The 18,659-nt window shown below is 45.8% G+C and overlaps 1 protein-coding gene across 2 annotated transcripts in view; it reads right to left on the reverse strand.

The window, feature by feature from the left end:
- Gint3 (GDI interacting protein 3) overlaps positions 1-18,659 on the reverse strand; it is a 50,589-nt gene that overhangs the window by 17,524 nt on the left and 14,406 nt on the right. For both annotated transcript variants that reach the window (XM_050171006.3, XM_050171007.3), the window contains exons 4-6: positions 10,312-10,506; positions 9,883-10,029; positions 4,554-4,804 (exon numbers count right to left, since the gene is read on the reverse strand). In XM_050171006.3, the coding sequence (XP_050026963.1) occupies positions 4,554-4,804; positions 9,883-10,029; positions 10,312-10,506 (593 nt within the window). The remainder of the gene's footprint in view (positions 1-4,553; positions 4,805-9,882; positions 10,030-10,311; positions 10,507-18,659) is intronic.

The raw sequence follows: 18,659 nt of genomic DNA on the forward strand, positions 1-18,659 counted from the left end.
CAGTTATTCCCTTGTTCTCACGTGCAAGTGACGTCGATATTTTTGATGAACTACACAGTTTGTTTTCTTCTTTTTCTTGTTTGTATGAATCACAGTTTTTCTGTTGAGCACATGTGGGCCTTCTTCAAAAACTTAGTTCACCGATGCATAAATGATTTTGTGCCAAGAAAACGGAAAATAGTGCGCAGCAGCAATCCATGGATGACAAAAGACATTGCGCGTCTGGGACATAAACTGAAAAAAGCAAGACGTCAACACACAAAACGTCTTTCATTGACTACAGCTGATAAGATTTCTGGACCACGCCAGTTGTTAGGGAACACTATCAGCAAAGCTAAACACTACTTTCACACTGTACGTGTGAAAAGCTTTCTTGTCTTGTCTCCAAGTAAATTCTGGCAATATCTCGTGCCACGCAAGAAATCTGTCGTTGGCCTCTCTACAGATAGCGTGACTACGCCCGACAAGTTAGAAATTGCACAGGCGCTCAACCAGTACTTCAGTTCGGTATTCACACATGATGACGGTTTCACACCATCCTCTTCCATTGATGATTTACCTCCAATCAATGACATTTGTATAACTGAAGAAGGCGTGTTAGCTCTACTCAACTTAGACACCAAGAAGTCGCCAGGAATCGACAAAATACCCAACACCTTTCTAGTCTGGTATGCCAAGTGGTGCGCAAAGTACTTAAACATACGTTTTTAAGAAATCACTAAAATGCTCAGAGTTCCCAACAGATTGGTAATTCACAAAAATCACTCCGATTCCTAAAGAACGAAACCCATCAGCACCTTCTTCCTACAGGCCTATTTATTTTTTGTGCGCTTCCGTAAAATTGCTACAACACATCATCTGTAAACACATAACCAATTTTCTTGAGGAGAATCACGTTATTGATAACCGACAGCACGGGTTCCATCGCAGAGTCGTCGAGCTGGCTCACGGGCAGAAATCGCGCAGTGGCTCTACACAAGCTTGACAGCATGACCGCCTATGTGGGAAGTGGAAATCGATTGGAGCCCGAGTTCGTCGAATTCAACTATTGCGCAACTGATTGCAACTGTTCACGACTTAGCAGCAGTATTAGATAGGCAAAGTCAAGTCGATATCATTTTTCTTGACTTCGAGAAGGCGTTTGACCGTGTATTACATCACAAATTATTGCTGAAAGTAAAACCCATATTAAAACATCATTGCCTACTCTCGTGGATCGAAGCCTATCTTTCACACAGCCGTCAATGTGTAGTCGTCGATGGTGTTCTTTCTGATGCGATCCCTGTGGATTCCGGTATTCCGCAGGGCTCTGTCCGAGGTCCCCTTTTCTTTCTAGTGTTCATTAATGACATTGCTGAAAATATACATGTTAAAATGCGACTGTTTGCAGATGATTGTATAATTTATCAAGAAATTTCTAGTCTTTACGACCAACTTCTTTTAAGCGACTCTCTATCTTCAATAGAAAATTGCTGCTCGACGTGGCAAATGACTGTGAATTACAAAAAGACTGTAGCAATGAATGTCACATGTAACAAGAATATTTTAAGTTTTACATATCGCATAGCTAAAGAACCTATTTTAGTTGTAAATACCTTTCAATACTTAGGAATTCACATAACCTCTGACCTTCGATGGAATGTGCATATCTCATATATTGCAAAAAAAAAAAAGCCCCAAGACAACTGCATTACTTGAGGAGAACACTAGCACAATCTACTCAAGAAATGAAGCTTTTAGCTTATAAAACCTATGTACGACCGCTATTAGAATATGCTGCGGCAGTATTGGATCCCTGGACCGAAAGTAAGAAAGTGAAACTAGAAAATGTCCAACGCAAGGCAGTCAGGTTTATATTTCATTCCTAAAGCTGGAATATATCCCCAACAGCCTTACTGCACACCGCAGGACTTGAACAGCGGGACATGCAACGTCACCGCAAATGACTAAAATTATTCTACTTATATTATCCTAATAAAATAAAACTAGAGGAAGACATTTTAGTTGAGCGCCTTACCCACTGCCCTACGCATTCCTATCATTTCAAGAAGGTCAGCGCATTTCTGTGTAAAACAGATGTATTTAAATACTCACTTTTTTCCCTCGCTAGAATGGTCTGCCTGGAAACGCGGTCAGTTCTGAAACGGTGAACTTGTTTCTACAAGCTCTGAGTAAACAATAGGGCACACATGTCATTTGTTTTGAATCAAATATTTTGCTTTTGTACTCGTTTCTACTGTGTTTTGGACTCTGTTCGAGTCTCGTTGTTTGCTTCTTCTGCTGCAATGTACCTTTCCTCTGTTTTTATTATTTCTGCACCCCACTCCTGCCTAAGGCCTGTAATATAGGCTGGCAGTATTTGCTAAATAAATGAAAACAGAGGGAAATGTTATAAGTCTGCTTTATAATCAGTGCAGTAGTTAGCCCACTGTCCCGGAACAACTGTAACTGCCACTGCATTCAAACTTAATAACAATGGGGGGGAGGGGGGCACGTCATGGCAAGTTAGTATGTGAAGTGAAATGCATGTCGACCAACTAGTCTTTGTAAAAAAATGTAAGCAACTACTCGAAGGCATTACATGCAGGCAAGGTTTCAAACAGAAAGTCATGTGCGGGCAATGTGTTAAAGTGCGTGGTTTAATTTTAGGCAACTGCAATTTTTAATGAAAGTGCAAGAAAAAAGCAGCTTTACTGTGAATTGCGCTGCGATTCTGCAAGGCCGCACAAGTCTGCTGTTGTTTCTTTTCACTCTATCCTTCTTTTGCTATGCGGTGCATTTTCAGTGGTGCTTTTGCCCACTGTGCATTGCACTCTACGTTGCAAATTGATTCAGAGAGCTCCACTACAGTGTATGTCATAGCCCTTGTGTCACCTCGAAATGCTGGTGCCCATTTGAGTTGTTTTTTTCTCTGGCTTGGGTACCCTCCTTACACAGCTTAGACCACTTATAGCATAGCCCTCATTTAGTGCCGAATCAGCCAGAACGCAGCCTTTCCCGGCTCCCATTTACCCTCCCATCAAAATTTGTGTATATGCATACCACTTATAGCACAAGATGAAATACCGGTTGTAATGCAGCTGCCACAGGAAAATCACTCACACAAGCATAGTAGCGAGTGTGCTTCTCAACAAGGTGCACTGGATAATGGGAGGGGAGAACAATAAGGGCGATGCAGAGGCAGACCACAAGACAAGGAGCGAACAAACGTAAAAAACAATGTGGCTGGACGGGGGTTGCCTAGGCGACAAGAAGCCTTCGCTCAGCCGCTGATCAGTGGCCAATTGCCATGTTTTTGATTGCCCTTTCGACCGAACATGTGCACACAGTCGTTCTTTTGCTCTTTAGTTAATGTGCGCCCATCACAATGCGCGCTGTCGTCAAGTGCAGATACTGCATGTGCGACCTTGACTGCTGTCAGTTTAAGCAGTCATCTGCAAATTTAGTTCGAAGCTTTTAGGCTTTATGTCCACATATGAACTACTGCTGTTCCTACCAGTATGCACACATACAAACTTGTTATGCATTTGCAGTAGTTGCTGCAGCTGATCAACCAAAAAACCAAGCTACACTTCACACGTGCCGTTGTCAGTTCAGCCCATGTCCGTAATGGCATGCTCAATCTCCATGTAATTGTCTACGAGTACGAACGTATCAAGGGCGAGCTTTCCACAGTGGCATGTCACCTGACACCACCGCCGGCTAAGCCTAACCAGCACGCCTCATCAGCAATTGACAACCAAAGTTACGTTTTGGTACCGAGCATCGGAATGGTGGTATGGAACATGGAAAACGGAGGAACCACCTTGACAACGTAAGAGCTAGGCCAGAGATGGCAAGGGCAACACTTGAATGGAGCCAGCTTTGTTCACGATTGACACATGTTCAACATCACACGCATGCGGTTCAGTATGGCAGCTGTAATTTCAATCGCCGTTCTACATTATTTCTGCGGAGCTGGTGGCAGTGGTGCAGAATTTTTTAATAATCGAGCAGGTCCGAAAATTTTGTCCGCGAATCTTGTCAGTCTGTGTGTGTGTGTGTGTGTGTGCGCGCGCGTCTTTCTTTTCTCCTGTGTCACTTTGTCTGCTTTAATTGAAGACTGCGGGTACTCAGGCATCAACCTTTCAATGTTTGTCAACTTAAATGTATGCAAACACCCAAGTTGCGTGCCTCAATTCTCAGATATGCCAGGCTGCTTGATCTATACATGTTTTTCACGAGTACAGCCTTGGAAAAATGTTTTCGTTATAGTGAAGATATTCGGGACTCCGGTGAGTTATGCTATAAGCAGTCTATGCTGTTTAGAAGTTCCAGTAACGACTAAACGAAATTATCGCCCGCAGACCAGTGCTGTAACTGTCTGATCAGTTAGTAGCTTGGAAGTTCTCAGAAGCCTCTCTCAAGTAGCCCTTGTTCTCAGGAAGAACCATGACAAGTGGTGGACATCCTCTGCAGAAGCTGGAGTGCAACACACTGGACGGCTCACGAGATCTTTGGGGGCTCGCCTTTTGCGAGGTGCAATGCAAGTGGCAGTTACACCTCCCACCCACCTGGCTTCCTGCTCGCGCAGCACCTCATCAGGGCTGAGGTTGAAGAAGGAGTCTGGCAGCACCAGCTGCTGTGCTGCCTCATGGGGAAGCAGCACGCGTAGCGACCGGTCCAGAACGGGCTTTACGGGCTTGGCACAGCACAGTGCGTCGGCCAAGATGCGCAGCTGCTCAATGTCTCCATCCAAAGGGAACTCGAGCCACTCCTCAGACGACACCGACTCCTCGTCGTGTCGCCGCTCAAAGCCAGCTGCCTGCAAGGACATTAACAGCAAATGTTACCTTTCAAGACAGCAATTCTTTCAGTTCGAACTTTTTATTGAGATACTTCAGTGTTACGACAGCAGCAAAACAACACTAAAATTTCAAATATTTCAACGAGTTTCATCACATGCGTAAATTAGCATGTCAAGCCTCAAACGTCAATAACATTTCCAGCACATGAGTGCTGCACAATGAAACTGCCCCAGAAGACACCTAGGCAGCTTACATTTTTTGCACATTAACTATTACTGGTTGAAGCAACAGAAGAAGAAAACCTCCTACAAGATCACAAACTAGCACTGCCATCAACTGCTCAAATTCAATCACTGACAGATTTTACGGACCTCATGGGCACTGAAAACTAGTCTGAAAAAATCGGACAGTCCGAAAAATTCATGCAGTAAAAAAAAAAAAAATTAAATTCATTAGGCTTCATAATCATCATCATCATCACCTGGTTATGCCCACTGCAGGGCAAAGGCCTCTCCCATACTTTATTAGGCTTAGAGTGGCTTAAAAAACATCCAATAATGCCCTGCCTCGTACTACGCTTGGAGGCGATCAGATTGGCTTGGATTTGTGCAAGAGTGTCATCGTTTCCGTGGTCTCTGTACACAGTAACCAAGAGCATCACCGTGATGGCGATCTCTGCAAACGGAGATCGCCATGGAGATAAAAGAAACAAGCTACATTTATTCGCACCACTTGGTTCTTGCGAAGGTGCAGTATGCGGCACCGAGCACACAGATGCAAAGTGGCACAAACACTGCCAAACATGTCATGTCTCTGAGACACACTTGCTTGGAGAAGAGTGTGCACCTTGCAATCTTGGAGGCTATAAAGCAGATCACTAAAAGCCAAGCCTGTGAAATATCCAACATGGTGGCCTCTAAGATCAGGTAGCATGGCTCGGAACAAGTGATTTAGTCCAGGAAAATCAAACTTTAGGGCCTAAATTCATCTGAAAAATTAGTCGCTCAAATGCATTACCTCTATGGGAGCCCTGACTGTGCATTTATTAGTCCTGAATATCTACCAAGTCCAAATTTTCGGAGTCCGAAAGATATTTTGGCAATGTATCCATTTTTTAAGGATTTGTTTTCTAACTTAGTTTGTGTATCAACAGATTCTATGGCAGAGGATAAATGAGAAATGTAATAAGTATGTAGTGTAAATTATGATTATATATTTATATTTTAACAGCTCACAATTTGAGCAAAACATGACAAGATTTGACCGAATCCTGAACCATCCCTCGGGCTTGGTGAAAACACAGTCCGTGGATAACATGTACTGCTGTGAACATCTCAAACATCCGAGCCAAATTTTGCACTCGTACATGGCACGTAAAGCTCGTAAGCGGAGTGCGAGGTCACCTTTTTCTCAAATGCTGTATTTTCAACAGAAGCCTGCTCCTCACTTTTTTCTGGACGCTTTATTTTGTAATATAGTAAATTCCCGTACGTGGCTGCTATTGGCCAAGCGCTGACATCAATCAAGAAGGGTGTTTGGATCAGCGTGCTTCCTCTTACTGTTACGTGTATATTGATGAAGTTTAATAAACAGGCTGTGCAGTAAATGAAAATCTGCTTTCAAATTTATATTATAACTATGTACTTCAGGAAGATGTTGAGTATCGTCTGCTCACGCTGGGCCGCGGCTGCCCATGCAGAAATTAAACTTGCCACCCTGCTTATCGGTGTCCTAGCCGTCGAGTCCTACTAATTTCAGCTAGCTTTGAATGCTCAGCTAGCCTTGAACCAAGTGAAGCTTAAGGTCAGACAACATGCACACTTGACATAGCATACTCACTCGTGGCTTCTTCTTGCTAGATGCCTTGGCAGACTCCGTTTTGTATTAAGCTATTGATAGCGCTTCAAAATGCGCAAGTTGGGTGTGGTTACTATCCGTTGGTCAAGCCAGCCACAAAGCTCGGCCAGACTTGAGCATATGAGCACGAGAACGCGCTCAAGCCCTGTCATGCACAAAGAAAATGCTACGTATAGTACGGACTACAGCTGCATGCAGCTACAGTCTGCTGTGTAGCGTAGATACTGCGGTCGCCATGGGGTGCTGTGATGAGTCCACTGGCTAAGCGCACAGCGGCTAGCTAAACGCAACTGCATTTGGATTACACATGGTGCGTCGTAGGTACAAAAACCGGAAGTAGTGGCATCTACGTTAACATCTAAATTCAAACTTGAACTGCTCTCACACCATGACGCTCAGTAGGTGAAGTATTGTGGGCACAACCTGCAGTGCAAGGCATTGAAGAAGGAATGGAAGCACCGTGAAGGGTGTGTTTTATTGCCAGTAACTCTGCTTCTGCTGAATGCATTGAATTAGCTGATGTGGCAACCCTATTGCAAAAACCAGTGCCTTCCAGTGTGAAACCAGCACGTTTTTTGACACTGGATTGTACTGGGGATGCTGGCCCTCGCTGGGAATCACTGGAACACCGATAAGAACGCAGGGTAACAGCCGGGTCACACTGGACGAAACGCTGGTCCCACTGCCATGATGCTAAGGCGCACTGGTTTGTGCTGTACACACGCTGGTTCTCACTGCAGTTCGCTGGCTCGTACTAGAAACTGCGCTGGTCGTGTTTGTGCTGTGCTGGTTCGAAAATATAGTCCACTCTAGAACAAACTTATGCAAACACAGATAACGCCTCATTCTTTTATAGCTTGTATGCAAAGGATGCCTGAGAGTTGTCACCACTGTCACAGTGTTGTGAAGTCAACACGAAACCTAGAAGACGTTCAGACGTGTTCAAAGGGACCCTCAGCCTGCCGCTGATTGATATTATCGCACCGACTATTGCTGTGATATTATTGCTGAGGTGATCCGTGCACTTCCACTTTCCTTAGTGTACTTTTTTAAAAACATAATGGATAAAACGTTCCGAGGCTCAAATACACATATTTTAGCATTTGCCCAGTACCCACATTAAGATCGTTCTCTTCCACCTGAAGCTAAGGCCTAGGGTACCCGCTGAGTCCGTCTACATGATATCGACCCATCTGGGCTCAGGAATCAACAATTCTAACAAGGATAAATCACTCTATATTTCAGCTTTCGCATTGGTGTTCTTAAGTAAACCATCTTTCTTTCTACAGTGCCAGCACAAGAAGAGATGAGTGCCGATGTGACGCACTATAAACACACGCATATGTGCTGTCACCGAAGGTTGCCAGCTCTAGCCTATGCTTCTAAATTGAGGGGTTCTCTCACCTATGCTCTTGGGACAAAGGAATGACAACACTGTAGTGCGAACAATCACAGGGGCATTTATTACACCTTTCATAGATCAATGCCTGCTAGCCGAGTTGCTATCCGCAAAGAATGCCGACGGGCGCGCGACAGATCTAGAAGTCCGACTCACCGCGACCGGATAACGAGCGAATATGTTCACCCCATGCTGGATCCCAATGCCTGGTCGTTCGCACGTATGGTCACGCGAACGGTGGCGCGCTCGAAGGCGGCCACACGAGACGGTCTCGCAGAAGCATGGGTCGGCGCACGCGCGGCACGGCACATCTGTACTGCTTGCTGTCCCGACGCCCAAAGACCCCGACCCCTTGGGCGCCTTGTCCTCCGGCGCCCAAGTAACCCCTGCCTGTCGGCGGCGTTGGCAGCGCAACACTCGCGCCATCTCTCGTACTGCGCCTCAAACCACTCCGACTGCCGCGGGTGCCAGGCCATGCGAGCCATGCGGGAAAACCAACATATCAGGGGACGCGCGAGAGTCGCGCATCCCCACAATATCTAAAAAAATTTAATCATGGGATTTTACATGCCAGAACCACAACCCGATTATGAGGCGCGCCACAGTGGGGGACTCCGGAAATTTGAACCACCTGGGGTTCTTTAACGTGCACCTAAATCTAAGTACACGGGTATTTTCACATTTCGCCCTCATCAAAATGCAGTTTCCATGGCCAGGATTTGATCCTGAGACTTCGTGCTTAGCAGCCCAACAGCATAGCCACTAAGCAACCACGGCGGGTCAGCCTACACTTCTCTGGTGAAGATATGTGACTAGATAGACATGTCGATTGAAACGCATCACTGATCCAAGAAAAATGTTGCATATTCCTTGCGTGAAGAACAAGAAACGGCCTATACAGCATCCTGGATCGGCGGTTCATTTACGACATTTTTCGAAGTTAAAATACCGATCACAAAAGAAAATTAGTGTTGTGGCACTTCCATGCATACTATTGAATACGGACAACAACTTTTCCTTTCCAATACAGGCGTAAGTTTTAGGTGTGGAGTGATAGTGCATCTACCATGTTACTACGAGACTTGTCTGTGCGAAACTAAATCTGTGCCTGGGTCTTGATATGGCAAATTATTCACAACTTGCTATGTGCTGTTGTGGTAAAGTACCGTTGTGGTAGTGGTAAAGTACCGGGCTTGAGATCCGTTGGTCAGACGATGGAATTCTGGCGGTAACATTTTTTATTTTTACTCTTTTTTTCTTCATTGCACTAAAATGCTCTCTGTTGCTTTCTGTATTCAAAAAAATATATACAGTAGCCAGGCACCGTGTATTTCATGCTCTAGAGCTGCTTTTCGCACCAGCGCCCAGCGCCTCCCAGTAAGCCATGCCTGTCCAGCACTCCAGCATCCATGGCGTGACACTGGGCCCATAATCCAGCATGGTACTGGACACAAGACACTGGGTTTTGCAATAAGAAATGTGCTTTTGAAATAACATATTTTAACTTCGAATTCATTTCTCCGCTTCACTAAAAAGTGGTTCAGGGCCTCTTTGAAGAACTTTGCCATTCTGTCAAAGCAAATTATCACTACATAAATGATCGTCTAGCAATGACAGCTGGTTACATAGAAGCAACATTTGGCAAGTTTCTGAACTTATGTGAAGAATTACTTTTATGAAGAAGTATTTTATAGATGCTGTATATTCCTGTACAAGAGCTGTACTTTTCTGCCCCCTATATTTGTGTTCGAGTTTCTTGGATATGGCTGATATTACACATAAATAAAAAGTAAATACATAAACATGCACTATGTGCCTCAACACGAAAACATAGCCAACCTGAAGAAACTCGAGGGCACCCTCCAGTGGCAGCACACGCTCCTGGAATATCCGGTTGTTGAGGCGAATGCGGCGATACTTCTCTTCCGTCGGGTTGTCTGCTATGTTGTTGAGGTACTTGCACAGCGTCTCCACACCAGCATCGACCTAATCAAGATTAACAAACAGGACTCTTTAAACCTCTTTGTATGAGCATTTCTCCAACATTGAGGCAAGAAAACAAATTATTTTATGCAAGAGGCGGTGCAGAAAAAGTGTATAGATTCTACGTAGACCCAACTGGTAGCCGTATGCATTTTTTCATCTACATGTGCCCAACGTATATATATACTTCTTGTGCCTCAAATAAAGGTTTCGCTTGTGAGTCAGCTATGTGTCAGCCTTCTTTGTCCTATCTGTAAACTTTATGCTACTTCAGTCCACACGCACCTTGGACTGTGGTGAATTGCAGGTGTGGATGAGAAGGCAGGAGGTGAGTCCCGGCTCTTCGGACATCTGCTCATAGAGGAATTGGCGAATACGCAACCGGAGCTCCTCGTACGGCAGCCGTAGCTCGGGCCCCAGAAGTGGGTGGCCAAACACGACAGCATTGTCACCAGCCTGCGGCCCTGACTCAAGCACAGCCTGCAAGCAAAGCACATGGGACTGTGGTTGCCAAAATTTTGACCATCAGATTTCTAGGCCTGCTAATGTCACACGGGGACTCCTGCAATGGCACTTTTGTCTAGGCTAAGTCGAGATCAGAAAAAGAAAAACATGTCAAACCCAGACCATAACATGCAAAACAGGGGCTAAAAATGTAGCTGCCACAATGAAGTTTTTTTTGTGCTTTAGAGTAAAAGAGCTTTAGGAACTGTTGCATTCTCAGTTTCGGTTTCAGATGTTTGTACCACTGGCACCATGCTATGCCCAACTTTGTAAGCGTACCCCTGTATTCCCTTTCCCCTCAATTGAATAAACTCCATCTACATTTGGTCCCCGTTGAAGGAAGTACTCTCTTTTTCTGTGGCACTCTGTGCCCTCAACCGTTGGCTTACTCCATAGGCCCCACGTTCCAGTAGGCCCATCGAGGCAACTACAACCTCATGCAAATACAACAGGAACATCATAAGTTTACCACATTGTAGCTTGCCTGGCTGCTTGTGCAGGAAGAAAAATTAATTTTCAGCACTTTAAATTACAATTATATATGATCAACTGCCAAAATCAGTGTCCCAGGAACAAGGTTGTTGACACAAAGTTCAGCAAGGTGGCAGTGAAGGCTGCAAGTTCAACGACAATCATGTTTTATGTTTTGCGTAAGTGCCCAATGACATCAAACTCTCTCAAAGACCACTGTGAATATAGAATCTTAGTTTGAGAAAGCTGGCTATTAATCAAGTCTACAGTTGAATCTTGTTACGGTAGAGTTACATTAATTCGACTCCGGTTAACTCGATTTTCCAATTAATTCGATGCCAACCGAAAGTCCCGGCCAGCGCCCATACGTAATTATTGGCTCGACCTTCCATCATTTCAATCAGAAAATTCGCCTTCGGCCGAATAATCAGAACTTAACTAGACAGCTTCGCCGCAATATAGCCGTGTTATGCGGTGAAGCATGCCGAGAATAGAAAGGGGCCACCGTCGCGGGACATAGTATGCGTTTCTTAAATACACAGGCGCGCAGGCGCCGTCTCCGGTCACAGTGTGCGCGTCTAGACGCCAAATAAGCATACTGCCAATCATTCAGACCTATTTCTGACATTTCTGTGGCGATTCGAGCTCTCGTTTCGCCCGCCATGCGTCTCGCTAATAAATTATGAGTCACGCTGTAGCGGGGGACTCCGGATATTTGGACCACCTGGGGTACTTTAACGTGCACGTAATTCTAAGTGCACAGATGTTTTCGCATTTCGCCCCCATCGAAATGCGGCCGCCATGGCCGGGATTCGATCCCGCCACCTTGTGCTTATCCGCCCAGTACCGTAGCCGCTAAGCAACCACGGCGGGTCATACGTGTTTCCTATATGAGATCACAGAGTGTCTACCAATTGACATCTCCGAATTCCTTGAGTTTTCCAGGTTTTCCCTGAGTGCCTTTGCGAAATTCCCTGCGTGATGCAGAACTATGTTTTATGTCAAGACGGGCTGAAACCATATCGCCCAATGCTGTCACTCTCTAGTAAGCACATGAAAAAAATTATAAAAAAACGACTTAATCCAATTTGAATACTAATGGCGTTTTTCACTGGTCGATTCGGAGCAGGATTTTTTGCTCCGCGGCAACGAATCCGAATTTCACTGGTCGATCTGGAGCGGGTTCGCGCGTTCCACTGGTCGTTTCGGATCAACTCGCTCCGCGCCGGATCGCTCTCACTTGCTCCGCCGCCGAGGCGCGGATTCGGGCGGAAATAGCTCGCGTCACTTCAGTCTTCAAGCGAAATCGGTACCCGGTTGGTACGCACAACATTGTGTTGCTTCGCAAAATGGCTGCGTTCGGTGCTGCTGCAGCGCTCGCGTTTAGCGATGAGAGCTCGGACGACAGCGATTACGAAGTGGCGCAGCTGCTGTACGAAGCCTTCTATGCACGTTGTCCATGCACAATCCTTGCGGGCGCGACATGAAAATGACGGACTATGCGACTGCCACGGTCAAATTACACACGGGGGACGGCGAGTTTGGTTGCCGTGGAAACGTACAGAACGGAAGTCTGGCATGGTTTTCGGAACCGGTTCGTGCGACGTGTACGTAGACTTCCTGTGTGATCCACCGCAGAGCGTTTTTGCGCTCCGCTGGCCGATTCGGATTTGTGAAACCCGAGCGCTCGCTCGAGGATTTCGGCGGCCGCTCCAGATCGACCAGTGAAAAACGCCATAAGAAGTAGTGTTTATGTTACTCAAAAAGAGAATAGAAGGGAGGGGTTAGTAAAAGGCGCAGCAAAAATTCGAAAGAAATTGCAAATCGAATCGGACAATCTCAAATATGAATGAAAAGGAGATGCATACAGAAGCAAATATTTTCGAATACGTGCTATTTTTATCAACTGATAGCAAGCTCAGTGGTATGAGGCCCGAAGTTTGTCACAATTGAGATTCTCTCTCAACAGCTGGCGTGTCAACCTCAACAGTCCTGACATACTCTCAGCCCGTGCACGACTCCTCAGTGTTGTGTTTCACTGCTTTAAAGAGTTTATTTTGGTTTGGATGAGGGACACCTGCATCTCGGCATCAGCCAACACTGTTTTTTGAGCTCAAGCTCCTTCAAAACGGCGGCAGCACGCTCCCTTTCCTGTTCATTCCTCAATGCGTAGGTCCTTTCTGTTCTTGTCCTCCTTCCACCACTCGTTCGCTCTACAGGCCATTTGAAGCATCTTCTTGGTCAGTTGCACAATCCACGTCCGATGTTTCTAACTCCCTAGGATCCGCGAGAACGTCCGAAAGATCGGCCAGTTAGAAAAAATAAATGCATGTCATATACTGCCCTTAAGCGCTCAAACCGCCTCAGGCACATTCGAAAACGCTCTGAAGGCCTCTCGGTACACGTATTAGGCATATCGGTGCTCGTGCAGTGACAGGAAATACCGGCTGCACGCGGGTATAATTAAGGAATACATACCGTGTCCCGTGGCAATAGCCCCTTCCCGCGCTTGTTATGCTTCACTGCAATACTTTTGCGTATGCTTCACCAAGTAACATGTCTGTATGGATGCGAAGCTGACTTTCGGGAACCAGCATTATGTAACGCACCGTGCTTTCCAAGCTTCTAAGCCAATCGCGAGGACCACAAAGGCGGAGTCCGTGCCATTGCTTACAGCAGCGAATTCTTTCAATAAAAAACACGGCACCCAACGGCAAGAAGCTTCACAGCGAACGTGGAAGCAGCTAGGCCTAGTATTGCCGCAGTGGTGGTTACGGCTGCCAGCGGATCTGCGTGCGAGAGCGCCGGTTCGAGGTGGCGAGGTAATCAAAATGGCAGCCGTGATGGCTTTGATTAATGCTGTTTCGGAACTCCGGTCACGGCAACACGTCCGGAAAATCGGACGGCGAAGAGTTCTTGCGTCCGAAATACATTGACTCTATGGAGTACTTGATGGTGCCGAGAAGCCGTCCAAATTATCGGGAATCTGGAAAGTCGGTCGTTGACTGTACACTGGCAACTCCTCCAGCCGACGACAGGGCGTCAAGGGCGATTCATTACGATTCTTGTCTGTTACTCGAGCCAGCATTACCTCGACTTTCGACCCACTCAATAACATTACAGCTAATTTTCCCTGATAGAGGCACAAATTCCCTGAGTTTGCTCTGAGTTTTTCCAGACTACTCAAGATCCCTGAGAATTCCCGGTTTTCCCGGTTGGTAGACACCCTGGATCATTAACGGAGCCTAGCACGCGTTCTTTATTTATACTCGCGCGCACGATCCGTGTACCGTAAAGCAGAGAAAAATCATGCGTGCTCTGGGAAAGCAAGGGAAAAGAAAAGAGGTAAGATAAAGCTAAAAAAGTCGAGGGGAAGTATAAAGACTTTGGAGGCCTGCCGGTAAACTTATGAGACAGCTCGGCTCATGTGCGCGTGCAAATTAAAAAACACGTCCTCTGTTCCGTAAAAGCGACCCTCCCCCTGAACATTTGTTATGCTTCACGACACAACACCTCTGCATGCGGCAAAGCTAAATTTAAAGGGCCCCTCACTAGGCCCCATAGCAAATTTTGGTTATATGCGTAAAGTTGTTACGTGTCCTCTAGGGAGCGTTCTGCCGCAAAAATTTTTCAGTACGGCTCATTAATAGCCGAGATAGAAATATTTCAGTGCCATGAACCCATGATTTCAGGAAGCGAGCTCCACTGCATAGCGAGAAACTGTTTACTCGCCTCATCTAGCCTCCGCAAGCGAAATTCCTTCCCTGCGTTCTCCCATACCGGACCTCGAGGATTGCGTGACGCATACGTCACAAACCCAGCCTTCAATTTTTTTTCTCCTCACTTTTTTTTCCCTCTTTTTCTGCGGCGCTGCACACGAGCTGTTGCGATTGTCTGGTTTCGCGCAGCGCACGATTTTGCGCACTGTGCACAAGGACACACGATTTATGGTATAATTCAGTGCTACATGAATACTGAGGCAGAACAAGTGGATCACAGAGCATGATCACATGCTGGAACACAGTAGAAAATGGCATAGTTTCGGTACCTGCACAAATGACTGCACAACCGTGAGAACAAGTAGATGAAGCGGAAGTACATCTCTCTTGCTTCGGTGCAAAAGTAAAAAAAAAAGAAAACACAGACATTCCGTTCGCGTCCTATTATTTCTCGACACTTCCATTCGTCAATTCAAGCAACAGATCACACAAATAACAGATGGCGCCTTGAATAATTCTTGAAGTCAAGTGTCACCACGAGCAACATCACACTGCAGGCCTGAGTACCTGAGATTGAAATTTCAGCCCTTTCAGTGGGGCGTAGTGATGCAATTATTTGCAAACACGATCGTTGGCGCGCATTGTATGCTCTGCGCTTGTCAGTTCAAAAAGGCCACACCTGGTGAGGGGCCCTATAAAGGCAAACTCTGCCAGGTGAGTCGACAGCATTTTTCGGCACTTTCTGCCCTGTTTGCCTTTTGTTTCATTCAACCAGTGTCGTCAGTCTCGTCAGGATCAAATTAATGGAAAACAACTATAAGAAACTCACAAAAATATCTTTGTTAACATTCAGTATAAGCACATACACTAGAAAAAATTCAGTCAGATCTGTGCTAAAGAAATGCAAATGTCATGGCTCCGACGAGTCCTCGAGCATCTAGATTTTGATGGCCAGTCAGTGGTTTGCCATGTCAGCATGTGGCACAGGAACAACATTAAGTTATGTACATGTGCTTTGCACTGTTGCTAATGCACCGTTGCTAGATAACCGGTATGATCACACGAGCGACACATTGGCTTGTCAGCTGCACTCCAACCAAACCGAGCCACTAGTCAAAATGCATGGTCACGTCTATAATGCGCCATTTCATGTCGCCCTTGCTGAGTACACCTGAAAACTGGTTTTTAGGACACGGAGAGAGCCGTTTGTTGACCTGAACCAATCTATTAAGGTTGTCAGTCTAACCCGTACGTGCAACTTCACATTCTATTATCGATAAGGTAAAATGATACAAACATTAACAGTGAGCTTTTCTTGCGATGGCTTAGCTACTCCAATGATGGTCACAAATTTTTTTTCTTAGCCGTACTTGCCAAGGCTGCTAGGCCTAACCAGCACGAATTTGTTGGCAACCAATGTTGCGGTTTGGTGCCAAGTCGAGATGGTGCAACTTTGTTCATGGCCGCCATGTTTGCAGCATCACATGCACAAATCACGTCGGAAAAATTTACCAAGATACCATGTGGAGTTTTAAATTTCAATCGCCGTTATACATTGGTTCAAGGAGTTGATGGCGGTGCCACGGGGAAGTCTGAATTGAACAGGTCTAGTCTAGAAAATCGGGCATCTGAAAAATCTGTTCGCAAATGTACTCAACATTTTGGTGCCAGAACACATAATGCGAGCCACATGCAAGCGAAAATATTGTTCGCTATAACTGACACCGTGTTGCCCATGCAGGTTTGGTTTTTGTTATAGCAGGAGATTACGCCATCAAAATAAAGCATGACCAACCAATTTTATAGTATTTAATTCATTATGTTCAATAATTTGTTACATCAAGGTTCGATTGCATTTGAAATATTGGATTAGGCTTCATTTACACGGCCCTGTAGAACGATGTCTAATAACTTAAAATACTGATTGATTGGTTAGGCTTAATGTTCCGAAGCAACACAGTAGCCCCAGAGATCAGCTTTAGCAAGCTCAGATTAAATTTGACCACCTGCACTTGTTGTTTAACGTGCACTCAAAATGTATTCCATGACATTACTGCATTCCAACAGCATTGGAAGGTAGCCATTGTGGCCAGATATCCATGGCCACTGTGCTAATGTTCAAACCTGTTCAGTAGCATTTTAGTAATGCCATTAGCCACTGAGCCAACACAGCTGATTGGTATATAAGAAACTTGAGGATATCTAGAATAAATAGGGAAGGTAACTGAAAAACAAGGCAAACAAGTGAACAGAGCACGAAGCTGAACCTCGTTGTAGTTGACATCTGTGTAATGCGAAGCAGTGAGTGAATTGTTGCTGCACGAGACGCTGATGCGAACCAAGCTGGTGGAGCCCAAGTGGTATGCATAGTTTTTCTACTGCATAGTGTTCTAAGGCAGCGACGAGAAACTGCAATAAAAACAGGCTGGTAAGTGATGTTGGAATGTCAAGCAAAACAAAGTTGGGGACACATTCTTGGACAGTCACTTTTGGAGATATCACTTTCAGTGTGCCATGATTGGTGGGCTGAGCAAAACCCCTTGAATCATACAAAGCAACGTGTACTGCGTCTTGTTAAAATGATAGTATCGCCGAAAAAGATTGTCGGAGAATATGTCTGCTAGCTGTTCACGGGTAGCTGCCATCTTTGTGATACGTCATAGAGCCTGTTTCACATGGAAGCGAGGGCGCGGCGGTGGTCGTGGCGGCTGAGTGGCACCTCGGCACACAGACGCAGCTTCGTTTCACATGCTCCGTTTTGGCATGGCGCGTGCCGCTGTGATGCACAGTTTCGCTTGCAGAAAGCGCCCGTGAGCAGCAGGTACCGGCGTTCCTCAAGAGCTGCGCCTTGCTCCACAATTCCATGTTTTGGCGCGCTTGAGCTGCTGGTTTGACGAGCGTATTAAGTTGGTGCCCCACTTTTGTGCTTGTAAACCTTGCAAAAAATAAATACACTGTCTATCGAATGGTTAATACAACATTTTTATTCACATTTAAGTCGCTTTTGGCTCTTTATAGGCGACAGCTTAAAAGTTTTGCTAAGTACCTACACGCACACAGAATTAGCTACATGGAAGCAAATGAGTGGGTTGGTTCACATTTTTGCGATCTGGGCTTGAAGCATGCGCACGTCTGCCAACGGCTCTTGTTTTCGAATGCTGCATGGCGTTTGGGCGCCATCTCGGCCACCCTGATGCAAGAGGCCTATGGATGGCTTTCAAAGGAGCTCGCGTCTCTTTTCACCTCTAGGCATTCGTGTAGAAAGGTGGCGGCCCTTGTAGAGCTCGGGGTACATGATCTTTTAACTGAAGAAACAAGACCAAACAAAACTACGAACATGCTGGCTCGGAGTTGTAAAGAAGAGAAAAAACCTACATGCGCTGCAAATAAAATGTATCGACTACTGTTTCGTCCAGTCTGTCCGGACCCATATGGGGAAAAAAAGGGGCAAGAAAAAGAAAACAGCACATGCGGGCAATTTATCTCCAGAGAATGGAACTCGAAAACAACACATGGAAACAAGCGGCAATTGTGAGGCACCAAAGGACATGGCCGATTTGAGCGACGGCGACATTTATGGAAATATGTGCCACTTGCGACAAGTACCCTCAGCTTCAGTCCGTAATTTCTTCCCAAAGAACCCTCATCTTATCTTTGTTGCAAAAATCCTTCATTTTAGCATCCTAAACAAGTGGACACTGCACAAGTTGAGTGATGAACGGCTCGTTGAAGAACCTACAAGACATTGCCAACTGGCAGCGAGCGTCACCTCCTAGAACCGTCTGCTCGAGTGGGTGAGTTCCCCAGCTCCCCGCACCGCCCGCGCTTCGGCCACACCCCTGCCATGTGATCTTGACGTCAATGCTCAAGGCGCTCCGCCATTAGTTGCCATTCTCACCACTCGCAAATTTTTCCAAATGTTTTGATCGTGATTACAAC

The sequence above is a fragment of the Dermacentor andersoni genome, chromosome 6 (genome assembly GCF_023375885.2).
Source record: "Dermacentor andersoni chromosome 6, qqDerAnde1_hic_scaffold, whole genome shotgun sequence".
Classification (NCBI taxonomy): Eukaryota; Metazoa; Arthropoda; class Arachnida; order Ixodida; family Ixodidae; genus Dermacentor; species Dermacentor andersoni.